General features: G+C 30.9%; 2 protein-coding genes across 2 annotated transcripts; both read left to right on the top strand.

The window, feature by feature from the left end:
- The first annotated feature begins 2,380 nt into the window (after nt 1-2,380).
- LOC129883187 (ammonium transporter 1 member 1) lies at nt 2,381-4,248 on the top strand. Its single transcript, XM_055957790.1, has one exon. It carries the CDS (start codon nt 2,495-2,497, stop codon nt 3,959-3,961), a length of 1,467 nt encoding a protein of 488 aa, XP_055813765.1. The 5' UTR covers nt 2,381-2,494; the 3' UTR covers nt 3,962-4,248.
- Nucleotides 4,249-15,019: 10,771 nt separating this feature from the next.
- LOC129883186 (26S proteasome non-ATPase regulatory subunit 13 homolog B) lies at nt 15,020-20,943 on the top strand. The gene is made up of 6 exons (XM_055957789.1): nt 15,020-15,273; nt 16,315-16,761; nt 17,360-17,440; nt 19,164-19,360; nt 19,446-19,545; nt 20,531-20,943. The coding sequence occupies exons 1-6, from the start codon at nt 15,124-15,126 to the stop codon at nt 20,714-20,716; spliced, it is 1,161 nt and encodes a 386-aa protein (XP_055813764.1). The 5' UTR covers nt 15,020-15,123; the 3' UTR covers nt 20,717-20,943.
- The last annotated feature ends 737 nt before the right edge of the window (nt 20,944-21,680 follow it).

The following is a 21,680-nucleotide window of genomic DNA, read 5'->3' as shown; positions in this document are numbered from 1 at the left end:
AATTCCACAACCCTTCTCGATCTGTCTTTTCAGACTCATTCCAATCGAAATCAAGGTAAATTCTCCTGATGGGAGTGAACTTAAGGATTCCCCGACGAACGAATGCGCAGGGATAATCATTTCGATCCTGGTAGAAGTGGCGACCATACAACAAGACAGCTCAGGAGCAGTAGAAAGTTACGAAGGCGCAAGAAAAAGATTGAATGAGGTTATTAACATTGAATCATCAGCAAAGCGCCAATGGCGCGTGAACCGCATGTGGGACAATCCTCTGAATAGAGTCCATTGCATCCCACAATAATCGACAGGCAGCCCTCGTACATTTAGCATAAACCAGCGGCGTGGTCTTGAACAAGCCTTTTCTTTGCGGATCCATAGGCAGGATTCTCTCGTCTTTTATTTCCGTTTTTTCTGAAAGTACTCACCTCAGGAGATCAAACAAAGGTATCCAAGGAAGAACATCTCACACATTCTGAAAGCAGAATTGAAATCCTTGGAGAAGGGTGGCTGGGTGTAAGCAGAAGGGAAGGCGCAACGGTTTGCGACTACCCGAGGAGTGATCCGGTCGAGTGGTCTCAATGGAGATAGAATTGTACGTATTTATGGATTGAACGAGATTTATCCCATCAATAAAGTTCGGGCTTTCCATTCTTCCTCACTCCCCCTATTTCCTCCGGGTCTCACTTTCGGCGCAAGAGGGCAAGCATTTTGCCAGACGTCCCAGCCTGGGAGCGATCTACTACTATATTTTTCTCTTTATTTAGGAAATAACTCCCTTACTCGCATGCTGCTTAGCCCTCCCAAGCGGACAAAGAGGTGAATCATCTGATCTTGAAATAAGTCATCCGCCCGACCGGCGATTTCCGACAAGTCTTTGAACTTTGTGAAGTTTTGTCTTTATTGAAATTCTTCAATAGCTAGAACTCTTATTGATATTAAGGTATTTTTAAGTTAAAAAATCTAAGCAACATGTTAACTTTGTGCTTATCTTTCTTAATATTTTAATTTATAATTTCAGAATACATTTTTTATTTTGTTAATAAGCTTTGTCCTGTAGTGTGCTAACCTCCCCACATATTTTTTTTAAAAGGGAACTTGAAATATTTTATTTGAAGTACAGTGTGTATTTTATATTTAATTTGGAATTTCAAGAAAATCATTCACTTTGTGCATAAATAAATCTTAAGAATTTGGGTTAAATTCATTCTGACGTTTGATATCGTAATTAAGAGTTGATTAATTGAGTTTAACGATAAGATTAACTATTATGATGAAAAGGAATATAAGTTATATTTGATTTCATTGGAGAGAATATCGGGTGTTCTTTTCTAAATATATTTGTCTGTCAAGTCAATCTCAAAATATGTATTTACGTAGAGGAATAATAATTTGATAGAAGCAACATTTTGGTCTTAACTTCAATATCTGATTAAGTACATTTTTTGGATTATTCGAAATAAAGGTGCTTTTTCAATCCCTTTTCTTATATATACTCACAAATTTCCCAAAATATAAATCATTTCACCATTTAATTATTCATTGTCAAACTTGTATTGTTATTTGATATTTGAGACTAATTTGTATTTCTAAAAATGATATGAACATAATATATTTCTTATATAAAGAATCAAGGAGAGAAGACATGTTTCTTTACATGATGTATATCGACAAAAATATATTTGGGTTTCTCTTGAGATTTAATTTTTGAAGTTAATTATTTGAATTGTAAATTTGTTGCTACTTTGATTTGTTCATGAATGATTTACATCGACAATAATATGTTTGGATTTCTCTTGAGAGTTAATATTTGAAGTTAATCATTTGAATTGTAAATGTATTGCTACTTTGATTTATTCATGAATGACTTCACTGCTAGTTGATTATATATATTATTTTTATTTTAAAAAAATTAATATAAGTTCGATTCTTTGGTGTACCAAAATTTTGAGATTCTTACACCATCAAAGAATCTTTTTTTTGAATAAAAAAAAATTATCAACATCAAACCGAAACATCAAAGAACCAAATTAGTTCAGTCTGATCCTATTTTTTGATATTTATGCTCATCCCTAATTTCAATTAAGATATATGTCCTCCAATTTTAGTGTGCATAAGTAGACACTTAAATTTGAATAAAATTAAATAAATAAATATACGCGTCCTACAATACACATAAGATGTGAAATTGCCAGATAGGATGTCACTTATAATGAGTATATTTATTTATTTAATTTTATATAAATTTAAATTTTTATGCCTATATTAAATTATTTAAATTTTCCCCTCAAAATACCCAAAAAAAATAAAAAATAAAAAAATGAAAAGTCAAACTTTTCCCTTTGATTTGCTCTTTATATAACAGTACCCTATCACAAATCCACCACCCTCAACTTCCAACGAGATTCCTTGAATCTCTCCCCTTCGTCTTCCTAAACCCACGCAACCCCCCCCCCCCTCACCCCCACCACCCTACTCCACCCACCTACGCACCCCTATGGCTTGTTCCGTCGACCAACTCGCTCCGTTCCTCGGTCCCAATACCACCGATGCCGTCGGCGCCGCCACATACATCTGCAACCAATTTTCCGGTGTATCGGATAAATTTGTCGATACCGGCTATGCAATCGACACCACATATCTCCTCTTCTCCGCTTATCTCGTTTTCTCCATGCAGCTTGGTTTCGCTATGCTTTGCGCGGGCTCTGTCCGCGCAAAGAATACAATGAATATCATGCTTACGAATGTCCTTGATGCTGCCGCCGGTGGACTTTTCTACTATCTATTCGGATTCGCTTTCGCTTGGGGTGGTCCGTCTAATGGATTCATCGGCCGTCATTTCTTCGGTCTTAAAGAGATCCCGTCTAATTTGTTCGATTACAGTAATTTCCTCTATCAATGGGCTTTTGCGATCGCCGCCGCCGGTATCACCAGCGGTTCAATCGCCGAGAGGACGCAATTTGTGGCTTACTTGATTTATTCCTCTTTTTTAACGGGCTTTGTTTACCCGGTTGTTTCTCATTGGTTTTGGTCCCCAGATGGGTGGGCCAGCCCGGGTAATTCGAATCTCTTATTCGGATCCGGTGTCATCGATTTTGCCGGGTCGGGTGTGGTTCATATGGTAGGTGGAATTGCTGGATTTTATGGAGCTTTAATTGAAGGTCCGAGAATCGGGCGGTTCGATCAAACAGGTCGATCCGTTGCGCTCCGTGGACATAGCGCTTCGCTTGTGGTTCTTGGTACCTTTTTGTTGTGGTTCGGATGGTACGGGTTTAACCCGGGTTCATTTAATAAGATCCTAATTACTTACGATGGAGGGTATTATGGTCAATGGAGCGCTGTGGGACGCACCGCAGTGACCACTACCTTAGCCGGTTGCACTGCAGCACTAACCACTCTTTTCGGTAAGAGGATCCTTTCGGGTCATTGGAACGTGACGGATGTATGTAACGGTTTATTAGGCGGATTTGCAGCAATCACGGCTGGATGCTCTGTTGTTGAGCCATGGGCCGCGATTATCTGTGGATTCGTCGCTGCTTTAGTTTTAATCGGTTGTAACAAGTTAGCGGAGATATTTAAATACGACGATCCACTTGAAGCAGCACAACTTCATGGTGGTTGTGGTGCATGGGGAATAATTTTCACTGCCTTATTTGCTAAAGGGGAGTTTGTGGATCAAGTATACCCGGGAAAACCGGGTCGGCCTCACGGGTTATTCATGGGTGGTGGTGGAAAACTACTCGGGGCACATATAATCCAGATTCTTGTTATAATCGGGTGGGTCAGTGCTACAATGGGTCCACTTTTCTTTATCCTTCATAAGTTCAAGCTTCTTCGGATCTCGTCGGAGGACGAAATGGCGGGTATGGATCTGACCCGACATGGTGGATTTGCTTATTATCATGAAGAAGATCCCAAACCAGGAATGCAAATGAGGAGAATTGAACCAAAAAGCCCAAATTAAAAACAAGAAAAAAGAAATTATCTTTTAATTTATTCTATTTCCCTATATGTCCCTTTGAATGATCTATTTAGAAGTATTTTCTTTTTAGAAAATTAATTAAGGTCTTTGTGAAAAGAGAAAAAGTTGGATTTTTTAGGGGTAAATGGGTGGTTGTATTTGAAGATAATGTGAACATGGACTCTTTTTATTATTATTTCTAGTTTTCTACCTTTGACTATAAATATGCACTCATCTTTGTACGTAACTTTTACCATTATTGTGGAACCGTCAAGCTTGACTTGTCTTTACTATGTACTTTTTTTTTCTCTATATTCTTTTGTGATTGAAATTTCATGGAAAAAGATTGTAAAGAAAAGGACAGTTAGTACTTGTTACCTGTATTGCTAGAACTCTTTATAATTTATTAATAAATATGTGTGGTATCTTTTATAGAATATTGTATTTTTGAAAATTTGAAATGGATGCAGGCATGTGCAACGTTATTAAACAATCTAAACAACATAGCTTTGCTGTCACAAAAATCACAACATAATTTTTTATGTGAGTTTAACTTATGCAAAATAATTAATTACTACTTTTTTATACTATAGTATCACTCGTTCTTTACTTTTTTTTTAAAATGGGCGGTGATAAATTTAACGCCCTTTTTCATTTATATATTAAAAAATAACGTACAAAAAAAATGATAAAATAAAAAAGGAAAACTAAAATTTGATTTACTTAACACTAATAAATACCACTAAAATCTTCTTATACTGTCGTTATTCATCCGGATCTTTATAACACTTGACGAAAGTGTTTTTTCCTTTAATTACACTCAACAATCTCTTTGAATGAAAAAGAATTAAAGTCACTTATTTTAGAAATGGCGACAACAACAATAATATAATAATAAGTGAAGTCTAAAGAAAATAATTTATACTTATATTTTATTGGGAAAATGGTATGAATTAGCAAATATTTACTAATTAATTAATATACATAGCTATAGTTTAAGTTAATTCTCACTCGCGGCAAATTTTTTCCAGTAATTAATATACATAGCTATAGTTATCCAGAATTTGTTTAATTAAGCTCTCAATTATATAAGTTCAGAATTTATTTGTATAAAATTTAGATTTTTCTAATTGAATAAATTCAGAATTTATATATATTTATCCTAGCATGTATATAATTATAATATTGATACATTTGATTTGTATAAATTCTAAAAAAAAATTCTAAAATATATAACTACAGAATTTGTATATATTTACCATGTTTGTATATTACTAGCAAATTATACAAACGAATTTATATATTCGCAGCGAATTATAAAAACAGGTATGCGAATTATACAAATAATTATTATAGCTATAATTACAGAATATAATTACCTAAATTATAGCTATTTTGACCTATTAATATTTTTATAGTATCTATTTGTGAAATTTTTGCTATTTTATTTGTTTTTGGTGAAGATAAAAAGACTTGTTATAGGGGAAAAAGAGATAAAGAATGAAGAGATAAAAGGTAGACACATAGGAGGGTGATAAAGGAAGATTCAAAGGGATCTCCTAGGGTAAAGGGTGACCAAACACTTTTGTGTGAATGGGAGAGAATCTTGTGAATAAACCAAAAAGGTCCACTTGATTTTTCTATTGAATTAAATGTAATATTTTGTTGGGGTGCCCATAAACCATAGGCATGAGAAGATGATAAGACCATTATGGGGGGTTATAAAGATTTGTCCTTTTTCATTTTTTAATTTTTTTGACAATTGGGTGGGTATGATATCATTGTACTAGATTTATGAGTTTCGTTTTGTGGAAGTGAATATGTAGTAGTTTAGTATCATTTCTCTAATTCATATTAAGTAAATTATAATTTAAAATAAATATATTATTTAAAGTTTAAAAGAATTATTGAATTTTTTTTATATTTATTTTTTATTTAATGAGTTTTTTTTAACTATTTCATATTTTTTTAAGAGAATAATTTAGGAATAATTAAAAAATTAATTATGAAAAGTAGCTTTAAAAATTAAAAAATTTAATATCATATCATATCCATCTCTTATTGGACATGAAAAAAAAGAAGGGAAAATAAGATTATTTAAGAAAAAGAGGAACCTCTTCTCCAGTTGATGAGAGAGAGGGAAAAAAAACTAATTATCCACACCCCAACTAGAGGATATTTTGTGGGTGTGTTTGATCAGATTTTATTGTGAAATTTGAAAAAAGTAATTTTTTGTTTTTAAATTAAAAAATGATATATGATAACTAAAGTTATGTTGGTTATGAATACAATTTCGAATTGTTATTTTATTTTATTGTTTGTGAGTAATTTGAAGTAGAAAAAGTAAAAAATACCTTTTAATTGGTTTTCATATTCTAGAATTCAATTAGCAAAATGTATTTCCTGAAATTCAACTCCAAAAAAAATTTAAAAATTCATGACCAAACGCCTACAAAAATCCGTCAACTTCTTCAATTATCAGAAGAAGAAAAAAAACAACGTGCTTTGGCCTTTGGCCCCTCCATTTTGACCAAATCCTAGAACAATCCAAAGAAAATTCATGTGGCTATGTACAAGTTCTTACCTAGTCCTGGGTGTTCAAGGGTTGATTTAGATATGTTATTATTGATCAAAATTAAAATTTAATTAATTTAATTAATTTTTAAATTATTATCAGCAAATTAAATTAAATCAAATATAATATAAATTTATCAGTTTGGTTGTTATCAATTTCGGTTTGATTTGGTTCAGTTATTCGATTATTAATCATACATAAAAAAAAATCATTCAAAAGAAAAAAAAGACAGGAATTCATTCAACACAAAAAATAGTTAGAGCGACTGACACTTCAAAACTTTGATCATTGAATTGACTATGAATAAAACTTTAAAAATCACCATTTTAGTCTAGAAGGAAGAGACAGTGGCATTTTTAGTCGCACCAAGAATTGCCATAGGCATTCATATACATGAAATCAATAAAATAAATGTTCATGTCTTGAGCGTTTCTGCTTTCACAAGTAAATTATAAATAAATTTTGATGAAAACATATATAAGATATTTAAAATTGTTTATAAAAATAATATATTATGTATGCATAATAATAAAAGATATGTATATAATTTATCGATTTGGTTCGGTTATCAAACCAAATACTCTCAGTTCTTAAAAATCTAAAGTCAAACCAAATCAAACTCAAATAAAATTGGTTTATTTAATCGGTATGGTTTGATTTTTCGATTTGGATCGGTTTTTATCCAAAACATGAACACCCCTATCTAGCATGTTAGAATATTTGATTAATTCAATCTTTATTTTAAAAATAATTTTTTATTTTTATTTGTTACTTTTAATATATCAAAACAAATCTTGTTTATAGTTAGCATTAATTACTTATTCTCCAAATTATTTTTTAAAATTTTAACTAAAAATCAACTACTATAATAAAATTCTCATATCAATCATTATTTCTTAAAAGACATGTAAAATCAAAAATGAACAAGTGAAAGTAAACAGAGAAAGTAATTAAATAATGAAATATAATTATTATCAAACTAATACCTTAGTATGATCATGTGTTTATGTGGTGTATAATGCTTATCCACTAACAAATCAATTCTAATAAACCTTTCAAATATTTAGATGATCTCATTGTCGGATTAGAAGAGATAATGCCCATTGGTTTGAATGGACCTAGACAATTCATTTAATTTCTTTAGTTTTGGAACTTTGCGTAGACAATTGAAATTTTATTGAATTTAAAATGAGCTTTTACAAGATGGAATCAATCAATATTTTTTAAATTCTAAGCTTCATTAGAGTTTTTTTTTAAAGCTATTATACTATAAACTCTAACTCACATATATAAAACCAGTGCATACAGTATATACTCTAACAAAAGAGATATTTAGTGGTAATAAATTTTCTTATTTTAACGATAATTAAATTAATGTCATTGCATTCGGAATCGCTGTAGTCTTTAACAATCATTTATATAGAGTGTTGATTATAAATACTCATATTATTCTCATAATCTTGAATAATAAACTCATTATTTTTATTTATTTTGTGATTGTAGTTTATTTAATTTCCATAGTATTGTGCAGTGAATGAACTTAGGATTAAATTCATTCTTCTTGTTAATTTGTATCATTTGAGTCCTTAAGAAAAAGGACTCTAATTCTGTGACTATTCTTTTGGGTGGAATTTGTAAAGCTATTTTGCATTTATTGATTACACAAGGAGAACAATTGTGCATTAATAAATTCACATCTTTATAGTTTGAAAGGACTTGAAAGCATTTTGTGCAATAATGAAGTGTTCAAACTAATTCTTTCAATATTTAATTTGATGTTGATAGTGTAATAATTATCACACTATCATTTTAATTTATCCATATATAAATGTTTTTTGTTATGTCTAAAAATATTTATCACGTTTTACTTTTTGAGAATCAAATTATATGAACTATCTTTTAAAATTATTCTCTTATTATATTGATATAAGAAGAATATAATTGCAACTTATAATACTTTTTTTATATATAACTTTTGAATATCTAAATTTTGATTTTAAAATATCAAATAAATATAATCTAATTTAACTATAAAAAAAATAGTTCTAGTATTAAATAATTCTTGAAAAAACAAAATGTGGTAAGTATTTTGGACGGAAGGATTATCATTTAATTTTTTATACTACAATATCAAGTTTTCTATGAAAATTTACTTATAATTTTTACTATATGAAAAGTTTATATACCGTTGATGTACAAAAGTTAAACTCGATGAATATGGAAATAATTTCGTTTGGGGACTTTACATTTTTCGACATTTATAACGTGACGTGGAAGATACTGAACATTTTGCGTACGTATATATTTTACAAGTTTATACTATTCTTCACTAATTAATAAATTCAGTGGATTATTTGACTTGATTAATTTGTTGTTGAACATTACGTTTAAATGATAGCTAGTTATGAAAAAATCAATAACCTCAAAGGTCAACTACAATATTTTTTTTTGGTATAACAAAATAAAGTGTTTTAACAAACATTGTACTTAGCAGTTACGCAGTACAAAACAGGTACTTATTGTTTATTAACAGAAAAAAGTACGTGAAGTAAGACTTATGTCATCATTCATATAAAATAATGTAGTTATATACTAATAAAATAAAAGCACAAATATGCAATCTTATCAAAGACCAAAAATAGGAACTTCCTTTGGGAAGAAATTACCAGCACGCAGTGTTTAAGGCGGGGCGTGAGGTGAGGCATTTTACTTAATATAGGGCGAGGAGTAAGCCTCGAGATATGGGGTGTAAGCCTTATGAAACTTTAAATTTTTAATTTACAATACGATATAATAGTATGATAATACAAAATTATAAAAATACATCAATAGTTTGAAATAATTACAAATATAATTAAGGAAATTCATAGAAAATAAAACTTCTAACATGACTATACAAGTATAAATAATCTAATATCTTAACTTTCTAATAATAAAAGAATCATTATTTCTCAAAATATTTTTTATCATACTATACAATTTACCCCCCTAATAGAAAATAATCAATAAAATTTACTAGTATTATAATTAAAACATCACTCTATCATGAATAAAAATAAAATTACTTTCAAATAGATAAATAAAATATGATAATTTTGAGACATATGACAAAATCATGAAGATCAATGATAAGTGAAAAAGTAAAATTTCACTACATATTTTTAAAATAAATTTTACGTAAAATATAATCACCTTCATAGTGTTACGAAATAGTAAAGATGTGATACTACAACTTGTTGTTTGAGTTATTCTTAATCTTTTTATCTCTATAGATTAAAAAATTATTAATTATTATTCATTTATTCAAGAATTATGAGGATCAACAATGTTAATAAAGATTTTAACACATAATTTGTGTAAGATCTGTTAGGCGAGCCCCGAGCGTGCTTAAGACGTACAGTCGGCCACTTAGGACGTAAGTTTTACAGAACTAAGTCCCACACTTGAGTATTGGGCGTTTTGCTAGATCCCTGCCCCAGAGCGAGTTTCGAAGCGAGTCCCAACAGAGTCTTTTAAAACATTGCCTGCATGCAGTGTTTATATCAAATAATTAATTAATTTACGACAAGTGTGTTATGTTAATGCCGGAGGGCGAATCAACAAAACGTGTTAAAGATAAATACTGACAAACTTATATATAAAAAAATGTATATGACACTTTAGATGAATCTCATATATGAATGAGAGAGAAAAAAATCAAGTCTTATAAGTCATAACATGAGGTATGCAGACTTTTTGAATTCGATGATTCGTAACTCAAAAGATAAATTTATAATTGGCTAAATCGAATAATACATACGTATAGAATGAGATTAGGTTGAGTTAGATAAATATTATTTATAATTAAGAATAAATGTCTTCGTTTTCAAATTCAAATTCATAAAGTTAAATCATTAGCATATATTATGTTTAATAAATAAAAAATGAGTAGAACTTTAATATTAAAACTTTATAAGAAAAAAAAGTGGCATGGTCAGCTACCTTCACCAACAATCTTAGGACAAAAATATTCATGGAAAATGATTAGATAAATTTTGTGTGGTTTGGTATACATTACTATCATTCAAGACTTCAATTATTTTATAATTTTGACGAAATGTTTTCGTTTAATATTTCAATCATTTCAGAAAAAACCAATATTGAATTTTTAAAAAATCTAACTATAAAGTATGGCTATCTATTGGAAGATTTCAAAAGAAAAAGTACTTCATCCGTTTTAATTTATTTATTTGATTTTAAATTTTTTAATTTTAAATTAAAGATATATAAAATATTTTTAAAATATTGTAATCTTAAACATGAAAAGTGAAAAGTGATAGAGAGAAAGAAAGGGTCTTTTTTTTTAAATGAACTAAAAGTAAAAATAAGATAAATAAATTAAAACAGATTTGGTGATGATTACGTTGTCTAAACAGTGTTCCAGAAAATTATGGGCCTGTTGAGAAACTTGTTAAATGATATAATCCAGATAGAATCGCACTGCAAAAGAGAGCCAATAAAAACATAGTTTAAGACTATATGAACTTCACATTTGTCCAGGCAAATGTTGTAACACCAGTGTCACCATCCATGGCAGGGTGGCCATGGAGGGTGATCAGTGACTCTGATATTATTGATATAATTTATAGAGAATCATATTCTAAGAATTAGCTATTAATATAGAAGTGTCGAAAATTATATTAATATCATATCATCATATTTCTATACCGACTTGAGACTCAAGTCTATACTGCGCAATGAATCATAATAAATTTCGGAAAATGACTTCCCTAGAAATAGGGGAAACAAATTTCACAAGTGTTATTTCATATTAATTGTTTCCTCCCAACAACTCACATCATCTTCATTCTCACACTCGTAACCCCCCATTTCCATGATCCCACACCCCTACCGCATCCCACAATTACCTCCCATGATATTTATCTGGATTTTATACAAATGCTTTTAGGATGAGAATATATTTTGCTTACTTATCGAACACAAAAAATTAAGTAAGAAATCTACTTATTTTTTTAGAAAATGTTTTTCTTTCATGCCAAGCTCACCCATTTTTTTTTATTTTTCATTTACATGTTATCCGAAAAATCACCACACACCCAATTTGAACTTGTATAGATTACCTACCATGGAAAAAGAGATAATTTGATTATTTTAAAGGCTCAATATGTCATCAAACTTTGAGAAAAAGGTTTATTTATGCCATCTGTAAAAAGATTGGCTCATTTATGCCATTTTCGTTTGATAAAAGGTTCATCCATGCCATTATTTGTTAACTGAAATGACATAAATGAGCCAAACTTTTAACGAATGATATAGATGAACTTTTTCTCAAAGTTCAAAGGCATACTTGAACCTTTTTTAATTTTAAATAATAATCTAGTTAATGACATGACCGAATCATAATTGACCACGTGTATAAAATAGTTTTGCAAAACGGAAGATATTTTTAGTTTACAAATAATGAGCCTTGGATGAGCCGTTTCTCAGACGAAAATGACATAAATGAGCCAAACTTTTAACGGGTAGCATAGATAAACCTTTTCTCAAAATTCGATAACATATTTAAACTTTTCCCCCCTTTTTTATATGAAACTTGCGTGAGGTATAAGGCCCAACGTATTTGGTTCATTGGCCTGGCAGCCCATTGATCAGGTTTGCATAAATAGCTGTTTTTAACTTCGGCCTAAGATATATAGTGTATATGTTAGGTATATTTGGATACGGTATATTAGTTGATTGAACGATATATACTCTTGACTTTTTCTTTAATTGTTTCAGATTCAATTTTAGACATGCAAGTCTAAAGTTGAAATCATATATTTAAATTTAAATTGAGTTTGAATTCTATTGAAAATCATTCTAAAGATTTGAAGTTAGGTCTACAGATCTGAAGTTCAAATAAATCTTGATTCAAAGTTAGGCTTTTATTTTTTATATAAAAGAAAAAAATACTTTAAAAATAAATTTTCTTTTAGATTATCATCGTCAATGCACACATAATTTAGAAACATATTAAAGAATATGTAAATCATTGAAATTTGAGTATCTGCATGAAATTGCAAAAAAGAAGCAAAGGAGTGTATCAACAGTGTATGTTTGAAGTTCACCTACACTGACTAGATTTTAAATAGTAATAGCTTTTAAGAATGACTATGTTTTAAATAGTATCATCATAAGTGCTTATCTGGCTTATTTTTACACTAATTATGGGAATCCGTGACAGCACGGACCCAATATATATTAGGAAAAATTACTTGATTGAGTGCTTTTTAAAAATTAATTACTGATTTTAGCGATATTTTTTATTTATTATCATTTATAGCAATATATAGCAATATTATGATAAATCTACACTTGTATTAAAAGTGAATTATGCATACAATATAAATGTATTATAAGTGTTTTAAAATATATATTATGTTTGTGTAGTAAGAAACTAACATAATGTATTATAAGTCTATTAAAGTATGTGATAAATGTATTATCCATCTATAAAATTTGTATTATATATGTTTTATAAATAGTTTTCTGCAATATGTATTAAAACTGTATTATAAATGTATTATAAGTTTTCAGTGAAATTATTTTTTTATTGTTATAAATGGTAAATATTTTCTTAATATTGTATATTTACGTAAGTTTCCCTATAATATTATTCTTGCGGTTTCAATTTAGGCCACGGTTAGAATTTGAAGAATCATTCAAATTTCTTATATGGCTTTAAATATTTTACGTTGTTTATTATTGTGATTTGTAGTATTTTTACATAATTTTTAAATAATTTAATATTAATTCCTATGTCCCAATTTACGTGGCGAAGATAAAATTTCAAGGATCAATCAAATTTTCATATATATTTCAAATATTTCAAGTTATTATTTATTGTGATTTATAGTGCTTTTTATGTCATTTTAAAATAATATATGTTACTTCTTCTATCTCAATTTATGTGGCCATCGATAGAATTTCGAGAGTCTATCAATTTTTTTATATATCTTTTAAAAAATTAATTATCATAATTTTATATAATTTATTTATGTAATTTTTAGATATTCAAAAGACTAAAAAAATAAATTAAATTGATAAAAATATAAAAAATTATATGAATACCCTTCGCTGAAAGCACGTACGTCAATCAAAAGGTGCCTGCTTCTACATTTCCTCTATAGTACTCTCTCCGTCCCACATTAATTGATCACTTTTCACTTTGCACGATGCTTAAGAAATCATAAATAAAAAGATAATTTTACTGATTAACCCCTTAAAAAAATTCTTGGAAATTTTACAAACAAATGTTACCACTTTAAAAAAAAATATTGCAAGGGTAATATAAAAAAAATTAATTAATACTTTCTTGATCTAATAAGGTGGTAACTAATATGAGATAATTATTTTTAGTATATTGATCAACTAATTTGGGACGAAAGGAGTAGTAAAATAATAGGGGTCGTTTAGTGTGATGGATAAGGAGAATTAATCATAGAATAATTTTGAAGTGACATCTAATCCCTTATTTGGTTGCAAAGGCTGAGATAACTTATCTCAGGATTAACAATTAATATTGGGGTAAGTTATCCCTCCCTGGGGTGGAATACTAATTGAGGATAACTTATCATGGAATAAAGATATAAAATAACAAAATACCCCTTTAAACTCTCTTTTATACACCATTTTTACATTCATGTATATTTACATAATTTTTAAATACATTTATAATAACATTCATAACTTTAATTAATTGTTGTTTTTATGATAGTATATTTTTCTATTAAAAAATTATATTTTATAAATACAATTTCTATTTATGAATATATTATAAGTTGAATTTATTTATCTAATTCTTATGTTTATTTATATTTTGACTTCTCTTCAAATGTTCACTCCACTACTAAATTACATATTTTTAATTAAATAATTTAATACTAACTTAAAAATTATATTTTATATATCATTTAATATATAGATAACTTTAAAATGTAGCTAGTTTTAATAACAAAATTTCTTTCGCTTTAATAAACTTAAAATGAAAGTTTTATTTTTAATCTAAACAAGATGGAAGTTTTATTTTTTTTAGTTAAATAAGAAAAAAGTTATATTTTTAAGTTAAATAAGGTGAAAGCTTAATTTTAAAAATAAGTGGCACAATCATGAAAATGCATAAATAAAAATATTTAAGTTAAATAAGATGATAATTTTATTTTTAGGAATGAATAACTAAAGCTTGCAAAAAAAATATAAAAAAAAAGTTAAATAAGATGAAATATATTTTCGTAAATAAATAACTTATTCTTGAAATGTAACTTTGAATATAACCAACCAAACAAGCAATAAAAACTTTTCTCAGCATAATTAATCCTATCATAATTTATCCCAACATAACTTATCCAACATAATTTGTATTCAAACCAAAAGACACCGAATACTTTGAGATATATAAAAATAGTGTAATTAAAATTGTTTTTGTATTGTTATTTTCTTTTTCACACTTATACCACTAAACTCATAAGACTACACCTCTTTCTTCGTCGTCTTCATCGCTGGAAGAAAGACTGAGAGAGAGAGAGATAATTTTCGAACACTCAATTCAGCTATGGCGGCACTACAATATTTGGAATCGCTAAGCAATGACCATCCTGAGCTTTCTGATTGGTACACCACGCTTGCAGATCTGTACCAACGCAAGCTCTGGCACCAGCTATCTCTCAAGCTCGAACAGTTCGTCGCTCTCGCTGTTTTTCAGGTACTTTATTTGAATATATCCATATTTTATTCTCATTTTATTGTTTTTAGGGACTTTAGGTTTGTGATAAATTAGGGGTTTTGCGTGATTTTGGTTTGGAGATATAGTGATTGATGATAAAGTTAGGGGTATTTGGATTATGAGCTGAAATCTTAAAAGGAGGAATTTTGATTATGAAGGGATGGGAATTGTATTGAAAAAGAAAGTTTTTTTTTTCTGTTGAGTTACGGATTTGTAATTTTGGTTTTTGTGTTGGGAATTGGGGTTTATGAATATTGTAGGGTTTCAAAGGAATTGAAAAGGGGCATCTTGGGGATAAGATAAGACAAGTGGATTGAAGAACAAGAGAGCTTTAGTTGGAGATTTGTAGCTTTTATTGTTATGATTTTAGGTTGCAGTGTGTTGAGCTCGAAATGTGAGAGCTTTGAATTAGCTTAGTTATAAGTACCAATGAAAATTGCTTTGGAATTATGGTTCCCAGGACTCACATCATTTTATGTGCAACTGGAGTTGTGTGTCTGCATTTCTATTTTGCTTGCTCTAACATAATCAATAACAACATTCTAGTGTAATCCAACAGGTGGGGCTTGAAGAGGGTAGAGTGTACACAAACCTTACCTCTATCTTGGAAGGTAGAGATGTTTCTGATAGACGGTAAAAAAATAATAATATACAGTTTATCAAGTTTAAATCATCTGTATGATACTTCTCCAAATAATTCTAAAAAAATCTCTGCAAATCTTTTCAGTTTCACTTGTCCATTACACATGAGTTATTGAAGGATGTTGCCGTAAATTGAGTTCTCTGAGTAGGTGCATGCTCAGGGCTGTAGATGTTCTTGAATCTTGCAATGTAGTCATGGAAATATGTGTCCATATAGCATAGGAAATGTGGCGTTTTTATTCTGTTCCTCATTATCTACCTGCACCTTGTTAAATTGCATATGCTTGATTCTCAGTCACCATAGTTACACTAATTGTCTTTTATTGTGTTGTATACAAATCTAATGCCTTTCATTTTGTTTCCTTATTTTGTTCTTAGGCTGGTGACACACTGATACAGCTATATCACAATTTCATCACTGATTTTGAGACAAAGATCAATCTTCTGAAGCTTGCACATTTCGCTGTAATCGTCTCTCGGCAATACTCTGAGAAAGATGCTGCAATAGGTTACCTGGAAGGAGTAGCTGAGAAGCTCCAAAATACTAAAGAGACACGGATAGAGGAACCGATACTTTATATTAAGTTGCAGATTGCTCAATTTAAGCTTGAACAAGGGGATCAAAAAGAGTGCAAGAAGCTTCTAGAACAGGGGAATGCTACACTTGACAGCATGACCGATGTTGACCCCTCTGTTTATGCTAGTTACTATTGGGTTTCATCTCAGTATCATAAAACGCGGCAGGAGTTTGCAGAGTTTTACAAAAGTGCTCTCCTCTATCTTGCATACATTTCAGTGGATTCTCTTTCGGAGTCATTCAAGCTGGTATGTTGCCATTTAATTTTCTGCCTTGTATCCAAAGAACAATCTAAGAATTTCTTGGCTATGTCTAGCAGATCTCTGACCTCTACATGTTGATCTCTCTTGCCTTAGTATTGTTGGTAATATATATCTTTGCACAGAAGTCCTAACATTGAATAAGGTCTAAAATGTGGTGTACTGTTGGCATCATGGAGCAGGTTGATAAGAAATGTTGCTAGTAGATATCCGTGATAAAAATACGTTCTAGTTAGATTACGTTTTTAATTTATTTATGCTCCTTGCATTTTATATTACTTGGTATCCCAATGAGAAATGAATCTTTTGACATAAAGTTTGTATAAGCTGTTGATTTTTTTTAAAAAATTGTATGCATTTCATCGTGACCAATTATTTAGTATTGGAGAAATTGGTCTGAAACTCTGAATAGAGCAAACTGGATTATGGAGGATTCTTTTAAATGGGTAGGATTTTTTCATACCCGGAAATCTGGAAATTCTTTCTGTAACTTCAGTCTTTTTAAGAAAATGCATCTGAAAATGGTTGAGTGTCAACATATTTGAGATTTGTTATTCTATGTAATTGTTTCTTCTATCTTGTCTAGGATTTGGCGTTTGATTTATCCTTGTCAGCATTACTGGGAGACAACATATACAATTTCGGGGAGCTGCTTGCTCATCCAATTGTAAGTTCGTTATTTTTCTTTTATTTGGATAAATCAAATCTTCTATTGAATGTCACACAAAGTTGATTTCATGCATAGAAGAAATTTCCATGTAAGCCATCCATTTATGGATGTTTCCTTACACCTAAAATACAACTGAAACAAAAGTTTGGTTAAAATTTCCACTGTGGTCTCTCTACTATTCTCAAAAATTGTAGTTTGTAATACAATTGTTGTTGTTTTTTTCGCTTCCAAAACATCTTGTAAAGCTTCATTGCTGTGATGTGGCTAAGCTTCCCATTCTAGGAATTAGCATTGCTGTCTTCCTAGTTGCTAGAATTTTGTATAGACTTATCTTGTGTTGTCATTTTTGCTGGAATGAGATCTTGTTAGGACTATAGTAGCATGCTTTTACTGTTGCAATTCCCTTCCATTGCAGGCTGTCCTTGACTTGGGTATTCACTTGCTTTAATTGCCCAGCAATGTGACATTTTTCTAGTTACCAGTCTTTACAGTTTTTTCTAAGGATGATTTTTCCAGCAGTTCCACTTACCATAAAAAAAAGAAGAAAGATTTCAGCAGTTCCTATCTCTATATTGAGCCTTTTCTTTTTGTATCAGACGCAGCAGCTATATGATATACATCAGAGGATACTCTTTTAGAGAAAGTTGACCCAACCATCTGTCATGCCAAAAACATATGTTTTCTCCATTTCCTAGTGTGTAGGTTTCTTTTGCACTGAATTTATCCCATAACTTCCTCATGAACTTCCGTGGCCCATCTCAAAAGGATAGGTGTTTGCTCGTTTACACCATCTAATCCGTTTTCCATGCTTAGCATCTGCCACCCTTTTTCAGAGTGTATTATCTTCACAGTTGTATCTTCACCACCGTTCAGCAGCTGGCTTTGGTTGTGTAGATGAAGGTCTTTCATATCCAAGCCACCCATTTGACTTGGTTAAATGAGTTCTTCCTGTTTGGCAAGGTGGTATTTGTGTTGACCACTTGAGCTTCCCCAAGGGAACTTGTCTCATTCTTATCCAAACATTTTGATTCTCTGGAAGGTAGCAGGAAAAATATTTATTACTTCCGGTCAAGCATTTCATGTACTCCCTGCCAATCTTTTGATTAAACCCTTTTCGCATACATCAAGTTTGCCATGAGCTCTAGATTAGTCACTGCATTGACTAGGTATATGCTTCTTCTTCTTCTTTTTTTTTTCATAAAAAAGGATGTGTTTACTCACATCGATATGTAATCATGAAAGGCTTCCAAGATCATTCGGACTACCTTTAAGTGCGTTAATGTGTTATGTCGGCTCCATCAAAAATGTGAGTCAGCATCATAGAGTGGATGAGAGATTTTGATATTTCCCCTGAAGATGCAGAACTTGATCCATTGCCTCCATTTAGACACGGGACTGCCATTGATAGAAGGGAAAGCTCCCATGAGACTGCCATTGATCAATACCTTACAGTGGATGCAGAATTTTATCCATCCCACCAACGGGCGATTTTGTTTAAAAAGTATCAAGAAGATTTCTAAAAAGAAACCGAGTATAAAGTATGTACAGTGTAGCCATAGCACAAAGCTATCTGAAATCTCATGAAATTCAGTTTTGACCATCAAATAGGCTTCAGAAGTGGTGGAGTTGATCAGAGGATTATATTAGAGAGCCATAGGGTGATCTTATGTTGGTTTCTTTGGCAACATTATGTAGGTTTCATTATATTTTTTTTTTACAGATAAAGATTTTGGTAGGGACACAAGTTGAATGGCTGTATCATATTCTTGAAGCATTCAACACTGGTGATTTAGTTCGTTATCAAGAGTTGTGCCGTGTCCATCAAGCTGCTTTTAGTGCTCAACCAGCATTGTTGCAGAACGAGAAAAAGCTTCTCGAGAAGATCAACATTCTGTGCTTGATGGAAATCATCTTCAGGTATTACAGCAATTTTGCATATAGTTATACCTCTGTAATTTATTTTTGTTGAACTGTAACTTATGGAGAGATCATTTGCATGCAGTCGCCCAGCAGAGGATAGAACAATTCCATTGAGTGCCATTGCAGAGCGCACTAAGCTTAGCGTGGAAGATGTAGAACATCTCTTAATGAAGAGTCTCTCTGTAAGTGAATTATTGTTTGTTTAATTAAGATATAATCTCTCCTCTGTAACTGGCTTCCACGCACCAACACATGCATTAGAAATAAATGCTCATCTTTGTAATGTTAATGGTGGTACAATCGTACCGAGATGTGATATGGCAACATATTTCCCCCCCTATGTTCTCAAGTCGTGCACACGCTGCTCACCTAATTTGTGTGTTTTCTCAACTTATAATTTAAGTGGGCTGCGAAAAAGCTTTTGGATAGAGGAGGTATAATATCCATGATCAGCTTAATAGCTTAGTTTATCAAGTCATCAGAAGTAGGTCAGCTCCTTCTTCGAGAAGGATAACCTCTTAACTTATTAAAAGAGATCATTTGATTCAAGTGAATGATTAAGCTACTACTCCTTCCGTTTCAAAAAGAATGACCTGGTTTGACTTGGCACGTAGTTTAAGAAAATAAAGAAGATTTTTCAACCTTGTGGTCTTGAATTAAAGTTATGTTAAATGTACCAAAATACCCTTTAATCTTGTGGCCTTAAACATGCCACGTGGAAACTTGAAATTAAAGTTTTGCCAAAAAGGAAATGGGTCATTCTTTTTGAAACAGACCAAAAAGGAAAGTAGGTCATTCTTTTTGAAACGGAGGGAGTATATCTTAACTCTTAAGTTGCGGCAACACTCAAGTTTTCTGCTGTGCAGTTTATATATCCCAACAGTCACTTGGAAGTAATTCTCATTATTACTTTCTGCCCCGACTGAAAGATCCTCCACATGAGCAGTATGTAGGTTGCAACCAAGAAGTTTTTTAGATGTTTTCTTATGCGTTTTGTGTTCCTGCCTTTCTCATTGTGTTCCCCTTTCTGTTTTTTCTCGTCACAAACCCTGGATGTTTACTTTTCCTAATATCCTGCAAAGTTTTCCTGTGATATATGGTGATGTTACATGTCGGCCTTTAGGTTTATGAACAGTTTTTCTCCGGTTTGATGTTGTGTTGCTGTAGGTGCATCTGATTGAGGGAATAGTCGATCAAGTGGAAGGGACTGTTCACGTTTCCTGGGTTCAACCAAGAGTTTTGGGTATTCCTCAGATCAAATCATTGCGTGATCGGCTAGACAATTGGGTGGATAAAGTACACACTGCATTGTTATCCGTGGAAGCTGAAACTCCTGATTTGATTGCCTCGTAATCTTTAGTTTTCCAGTTTGCACTTCCTTGTCCCTGCAAGGCTGCAACACTCCAATTTCCTCCTCTTCTTCTTTTTTTGGTTGTCCCTATGAGAAGCTTGTAACACAACAGAGGTAGTAGTGAAACATTTGTTTAGTTTCTCAGGCCTACACTGTATGCTTTGGCTTATGTCCTGACTCATTGATCTGTCATTATTTTCTGGATTTAGGTGCTTGTTTGTGAATGTCATTACTTTCTAGTCTATAGACTACTATAGTGACAACGTCGCCTTAGACGTCTTTATGCAGTACACTTGAATAGAATCTCGTGGACCGTTTCTCGCTCCGATAAACCACCAATTTTTTCTTTTTAAATCTAATTATCCGATATAAGTTTAAGGTTTTTTTTCTCTTTGTATCTGGTAAAATTTATAGAATGTTACTGACAGGATACAATGAAAGAAAAGGATCTACACAAATGATACTAAATTAGCTGGTTATGTGTTAATTGTATATCAGATCCTACGTTTTCTGTAAGTATCCTAATTTTGTTTTTTAAAAAATTACGTCAGGAGCCAATATTGAGAACTTCATATGCTTTTTATTTAGTACAATATTAGGCATAGATCATAATTACTGGTAAATGAAATTGTTACTAATATACTAGTAATTAGAAACCAAGGTATAGTTTAAGAATTAAACAATTATGTTTTGCTTGGACACATAAGAAGACAATGTATCAGTAAGTAGTACAATTATGTGTCAATTGTCTCTCATTGGTTAAAAAGTAAAATGTAAATGAATGAATTCTCATTTTTTTAATTTTTTTTTTTTACATTAATACTTTGTCTTAACTTACTCAAGAATATCCAGGAAAAAGAAACAAATGAACGGCCAAAAATCACTAAGCAAGATTAAAAAAAAATCAACAAGTAAACATACAATTCTGTGTCAATTGTCTCTCATCGTTTAAAAAGTAAAATGTTA

The sequence above is a fragment of the Solanum dulcamara genome, chromosome 3 (assembly GCF_947179165.1).
Source record: "Solanum dulcamara chromosome 3, daSolDulc1.2, whole genome shotgun sequence".
Taxonomy (NCBI): Eukaryota; Viridiplantae; Streptophyta; class Magnoliopsida; order Solanales; family Solanaceae; genus Solanum; species Solanum dulcamara.
The sequence above is the reverse complement of the archived record's forward strand: the minus strand, read 5'-3'. Positions and strand labels throughout refer to the sequence as shown.